Here is a 6,207-nt window from a genome sequence, read left to right on the forward strand (position 1 = left end):
GTAAACCTTTTCGTTAAAATGACCGCCATTTTCTTAAAAATCGAAATTTCGTAAAATCCCTACGTACAGCATTAAAAAATATTGTTGTTAATAGGAACATTCTTTGTTTTTTTTCTAGGAGCCACGTACAGAGCGGAATTTGACACGCCGTCTAACGGTGTTCCTCCAAAGGAATGTATTTTGGCGCCACCTACAAGAGATTATTTTTGAAACTTTTTCAGTTTGTAATTACAGATTAAAGTTACATTAATAAATGACTAAAACCGGTTTTGTTTCTGCGCACTCTTTGTATGCAAAAAAAAAATTCATGAAAAACGCCTCCAAAATCGCAGTCAAAGGTGGTATCCTGCCTTAAGAGCGCAGGCTAAAGGAAAGAATATTCGCGCGCGCTCGCAGAAGTACGTGTGCGCACGTATATAAACGCGCGTAATACTCGTTATATTATTAGAAAGTTCATGACACGCCAGGAAACGTTATAGCGAGATTGTGCGAGGTGATTTTTGAAAATCGACCGGTCGATGGTTCACGGTTGGCCGCTTATCGTACAGGTGCCGATAAGCGGATAAAGGTCAGAGAGTAGAACAACGTGGACGGTACCTCTTGCGATACTACACGCCGAGTTAAATATAAAAGCGCTGTGACACCGACTGCGCGTGAAATTGTTAGACGCCGGGGCGTCGTGCACGCATCTCGTTATCCACGCTAATCCGCTGTTCCTCTGTTAACGTCGGTAATTTTATTCAATTACTCAGATCTGCGTGGCGGCTCGAAGTAGTGCGTGGCGCATTATTGGAAGCAAGGAAGTATGATATTATTAAAGAATATAAATATAAAAATGGAAGCTAAAGAGGGACGACTGTACATAATATTTTTAGGCGTACGCCAGTTCGCTGTTTCTATGCCGCCGCTGATAATCTTAGTTAATAATCGAAATCGCGTGTTTTTAATGCAGCTCGAAGGCAGCGCACGCAAAAAAACACCGTATTATCCAGAAGGATCGTTATTAATTAATTTATTATTTCTATGCGAGAGGAAGTAGGATATTGTTTTAATACTGGCTCTCTTTTTTTCTGGTTTTAATTCCGCAGCATTTTTCATGCCAAGTGAAATGTATTTTAAGACATTGAGACAAGATGTGCGCTGCTTAGTAAACGAATAAACGAAGAGATCCGAGTTCAAATCCACGGACACCGCTGGTTTTTTCGGAATTTCCCCGAAGGGAAGTGGTTACCACCGAGAGTATCCTGCCACACATATCCTTTTAGCGGTACAGCCCTCCAGATTGGAGGTTTCCTTCGGCAAGGTTTAGCAGCCTGCCGAAGATGAAGTAAAAACCAAATGCTCAGAGTACCAGTTCGTTCTGTACCGGAAAGAACTGGATGAAACGGGCCTTTAAGCCTACAATACACGAGGAAGAAGAAGAGACAAGACTTAGTGGGTTTTGATTTGTGAAACGTCGCGGGATGGAAAGCGCGCTTTCCGGACGAGCGCAACCTTGACGCGTTTCCGTTTAAAGAATGCCAAACGCACCCAACGTCTATGAATATTTACTGGCGGAAATCGCTCGGCAAACGCGACTTTCTCGGTCTACGCTGCGGGCAAATAATGGTGACTCCGCGATAAGAGCCTGTTGTCGCCGCTTCCTGCGCGATGCGCCGGCACGCTGTCGTAAAAATTGTCCCGCCGTTATAATAAAGTGCCCCCGCGATTCCCGGCGACGTTGCGAAAGAAAGTTTTCTGCTGAACCCGGCGAGGACTCCCAGGAAGACTCGAGAGAAGTCTACTGGGAGAGAGGTATCTCGCGACGGTTTTTGCATGCGGGCAACTCGTAGATACACTTATACTACTTTGTTCACATTGCTCCCAAGGGAAGATCACTATGGTCAGCTCGTCCGCAACCATGAGAACTTGTTGGCCGTGCTGATCAATTATCGTACCGATGGTCTTACACGGGAAGACCGGCTGTGGCAAAAATAACTAAAATTAAAATGTTGCCGTATAAAATAGCAGGGGCGTCTACATTGTTTTGCGTTGCAACATTCGCCAAGTTTGCTGCACAAAACGCACACAGTTGTCTCCACTACTTAACATACCAATGTGGGTATTGCAACCACAGATATAGCTGTCCCAAATATTACTATTTATTGGAGTTGTGCCAACCCTAATTAGACATGTGGTAACCGTATCGGTCTCTCCGTGTACCGGTCAGTGTAAATGTACCGATTTTTGCTCGCTCTTGTTGTACACGATACAGCAACAATCGCGCTGTCGGATAACCGTTTGCCACCTCGTCAGTAACCGCGGGTCATAAAGATATTTTTGAGGGGAGTTGTAGTGTTAATAGCGAACGACACAAAAGTGTCCGCAGGGAACGGGATGGTTTCTCGTAACAGTTGAAGCTTTTTGAGCGTCTCGGTTACTTTTTGAACCTTAGATTGGACACTTTCGGGGACGATTTTCACAAAGGTGCGTCGTCATTTTTGTTGCAGGGCAGCGAACACCTAATCACATTCGCGCACTTGTCGGACTACAACGTCTACAGGATACCAAACGCCAAGCGGGTTTTCGGCGCACCCTTCGAGTGGGGCGCCTGCCTGAGGCCGAACAGCAACGCCGAGGCCGAAGACACGGAGGCTGGGGAGCGCGGGATCAAGGTCATTACTTTCGAGAACGAAAAATCGCGCACCTGCTGGCTCACAGCCATGAGACTCGCTAAGGTAAGCAACGTGATTTCTCTTCCTCGCTCCTGTTCCGCTATTGTCGTATTCTGTCCGGGGAGCGCGGCGTCGCGCGGAGACTCGAGTGTGCGCCGCGAGTAGTTTGGAGCGGGTGCATCAATGGGCGAGCCAGTTGAACGAAATTATTGCTCGCCCGAACGGAAACGTCGTGTCGTTACGCGAAGTGTGTTCTTCGCGATTAGGATTGCTACGAATGTCGGTAGATTCGCGCGGAAAGTGCGTAACCGAAGATTAACGACGACGGAGGGTATTACAAATGGCCATCGGTAAATCAGTTTCGGTAAATAATCGCTTCAATTTGTAAGTGGAAAGCTAATATCAAGCGGAGAAACAGGTACTTAAATTCGCGGCGAGGATAATAACGTTTACAAAGTATCGCTACAATGTTTCGTTTCCCAGCCGCAATTCCGCGTCTTCTTATTCGACTCTCGGCTCTTCCTTCACGACGTGATCAACCCTCTGCGGACGGGCCGTGGGTATCATTAGGTCCGTGATGGAGCCGGGTATAATGAGCCTTATTTTCTTTCCGTTCCTCCCCATTCCTACCGCGCCCGCGTCGACGTCGAATGTCGAAACTTGGTGAAGTTCAAAGAAGTTGCGTGACTCGCGCGCGGTTCGTGTTTAACGGAGAGAGAGGAAACACCTCCGCTCTCTTGTCGACGTGCGTACAACGCTACACCGCGCAGCTTCAGCACGTTTCGCCTGGCCGCGTTTCTTTTCTTCCTCTTTTAGAGAAGTGGCGGCACTGACACGGTGCACTTTTCTCACCTCCCTCCTTTTTTTTCCTTGACAAAAATCGAGACACCGGGGCTGGGCGCTCTTATTTCCATCGTCGCTGATAATATCGGTTTATATTCGAGTGCAGGCAGCCTTTGTTTCCGCTCGTCTTCTCTCTTTCGCTCTGTACCAAGTGCTCGCCGCGAAAAGTAACTCGTGGCCGGTAACGGTGTGCGCTAGCAACGCGCGATTGGCAGTTCCGCCAAAGAAAGAAAGAGAGAGAGAGACCTTAGAATACGGCCGCCTACTCCCTATTACGCTACTCTTTACGGGCCTATTCTTCCTCAGGCTGAAGTGGCTGCTCAGACCGCCTCTCCAGTCTGGCCGGTCTCCAGGAAGTGGAGTCCGGGCACGGCGTATTATCATCGCTCTATCGTTCGCGGAGTGATAATCGTGCTCGCGGAGCAAATTAAGACTTAAAAAAGTAACGTTTAACGTACAAGTATCCCGCCTTCCGGCAGCCACGCATATGCTCCGAAACTAAAGTGGAACATTGTAATTTAAACAATATACTTTTACGCGAGGAAGCAGAATTTTTCACTACCTTTTACGCGCTCGCATAAAAGAATTTATATATAAAATAAAAATCTTGCAATTGATCTTCACTGATTGCGAATTAAATTAAATTAATGAAATTCCCAATTTCGATCTCTCTCTCGCCTAATTTACACTGCTGTTTCTCCCAAGTGTTTCTTTCGCCGTCATTATCGTCATGACTTATCTCCATTCCGAGTAACGCTCGCGCCGGGTCGAATAGCAAACTCATCTACCGGGATGTAATTTGGAGACCCTTACGCCAGAGAATCGTAACTCAACCGGTACCATCCTCGGGGATCCCTCGAGCCATGCGTCTATACTACCGTGGCCGTCGACGGGCAGGCGGACCAGACTTGCCTAGTGTTTATCGGCCTCGTTGGTCGTCCATGCCTGTCTGCATCTCTTGTCAGTTTATCTACCTACCTACCCGCTCTGGATCTACTATGTACTCTTCTCTTTTCTCCGGCTCTCGGCGTCTCTTGCTTCGCTCCCTCATTTACCGCCGTTACTCTCGCCTTCTCTTTCTCTGCTTCTCGCGGCTCCGCCTTTTATCCGAAGGGAAAAGGACGAGACGTCGTCTTGGTCGGTAACGGCACTAAGGTAGTACTTATACGTGTCTCAGTGAGGCCTTTGTAACTCTTTCATCCGAGAAAAAGCTAGGAGTCTGATGAGATGCGGCGAACGAGAAGAGTTGGGAAGGCGGAAGGGTACGGCGGATAGATAGAGACGGCGGTAGGAAAAAGGGTAAGGAAAAGGGAGCAAATGAAGGAGTAGGCTCGGAGAAATCTGCAGGACTCTCCCTTTGATTGAGAAGACATTGACACTCCTGCCCGTACCCTTTCGTACTTCCTTTGTTTCTACGCCATTCTTCCTCCTCGTCGTATTTCTTCGCGGACTTGGATTCATCTCGCTGCAAGTCTGTGAAGTCGTAAGTACAAGGCCCGGGATTCGCCTTCATTAATTTGCGAAGGGTGGAGTCGCAAGATAAAGGGTGTCGCGGTAATTTATTTCAATATTTTTATTTGCGTGAAAGTTCGAAGAGAGAGATACGTTCATAGAATCGCCGTTATATCTGTAGCTGAGCCGCGACCACGCGATAAGTCGTTCAAGTAAAAGGAGAAAAGAATATCGATAGAGATTTATTAGTATGCGCAAAATAATAGACTGAAATAGCTCCCGTGCGTAACCAGTCGGATTAATTCAGGACCAGATTCCTCGCAGGAGGCGAAAAATGTTGCCGATCATAAATAAAATATTGTCACTCGGCATTAAGTCGCGGTTATTGCCCGTCTCGCGAAACGATAACGATAATGAGAAAGTGAATAGATCATAAAGCGATAAGAGCCGCGGATGAAGTTAAGCCGCAAATACCAGGTCGCTTTCTACTCGATTACACGTATCTCTATCCTTATGGAGTTTCTTGCGATCCGAGAATTATAATTACCTGCGGCAAGAAGGATCCTAAGAGTGAGTCGCGCTAACCTGCACAGTCATTCAATTACAGGGGGAATTTGTCGTGGCCAACTCGCGCGGGGCAACTTTTCAACAGCTTTTAACCGATAGCCCCGTATCACCGGGAACGTGATTTTGCGATATCGAGGGATTCGACGCGGCATTATCTTTCGTTTGCTTAGAACCAGCGCGCCTCGTTATCGCGCTCCGTTACTCTATCGCTGATTAACGTTAGCATACATTCGTGCCTTGCCGCTTTTCTCGTCGGCGCGTCTCTCGTCTGCGTTTGCGAATAATTGAATTACGTAATTATCTCTCCAAACGCGCGCGCGCGCGCGCCAGCAATACTCCAGGGCCGCCTTCAATTAGTCGCCGCCGCCCTTCATCTTCGCATCCACCTAGATCACGCTCCTGGGCTCCCGAAACGCGAAAACGACGAATTTCGGCCTCCGCTTAAATTCACGCGCTTCCAGCGAAAGTGTCGGGCTGGAAGCAGGTGCCACGAGACGTGCGATGACACAAATGATATTCGCGTTCTTAGTCAACAGGATTGTCTACTGACATGTGGGAATATACAGGGTGTCAGATTCGATATGGACAATCCCAAAGATTATAGTAGATTGGGTTAAACTGAGAAGAAAAGTTATATAAAATTTTACAAAATCGTAATTATTATCGGCCGAATTCAGAAAAACGTCTGAGC

At 47.4% G+C, this 6,207-nt stretch overlaps 1 protein-coding gene across 1 annotated transcript in view; it reads left to right on the forward strand.

Annotated features, from left to right (window-relative positions):
* LOC105560718 (growth factor receptor-bound protein 14-like) overlaps positions 1-6,207 on the forward strand; it is a 251,947-nt gene that overhangs the window by 206,206 nt on the left and 39,534 nt on the right. Inside the window, exon 9 of the mRNA XM_012010071.1 lies at positions 2,490-2,717. Within this exon, the coding sequence (XP_011865461.1) occupies positions 2,490-2,717 (228 nt within the window). The remainder of the gene's footprint in view (positions 1-2,489; positions 2,718-6,207) is intronic.

The sequence above is a fragment of the Vollenhovia emeryi genome, unplaced genomic scaffold (genome assembly GCF_000949405.1).
Source record: "Vollenhovia emeryi isolate VEMERY1.0 unplaced genomic scaffold, V.emery_V1.0 DF939224.1, whole genome shotgun sequence".
Classification (NCBI taxonomy): Eukaryota; Metazoa; Arthropoda; class Insecta; order Hymenoptera; family Formicidae; genus Vollenhovia; species Vollenhovia emeryi.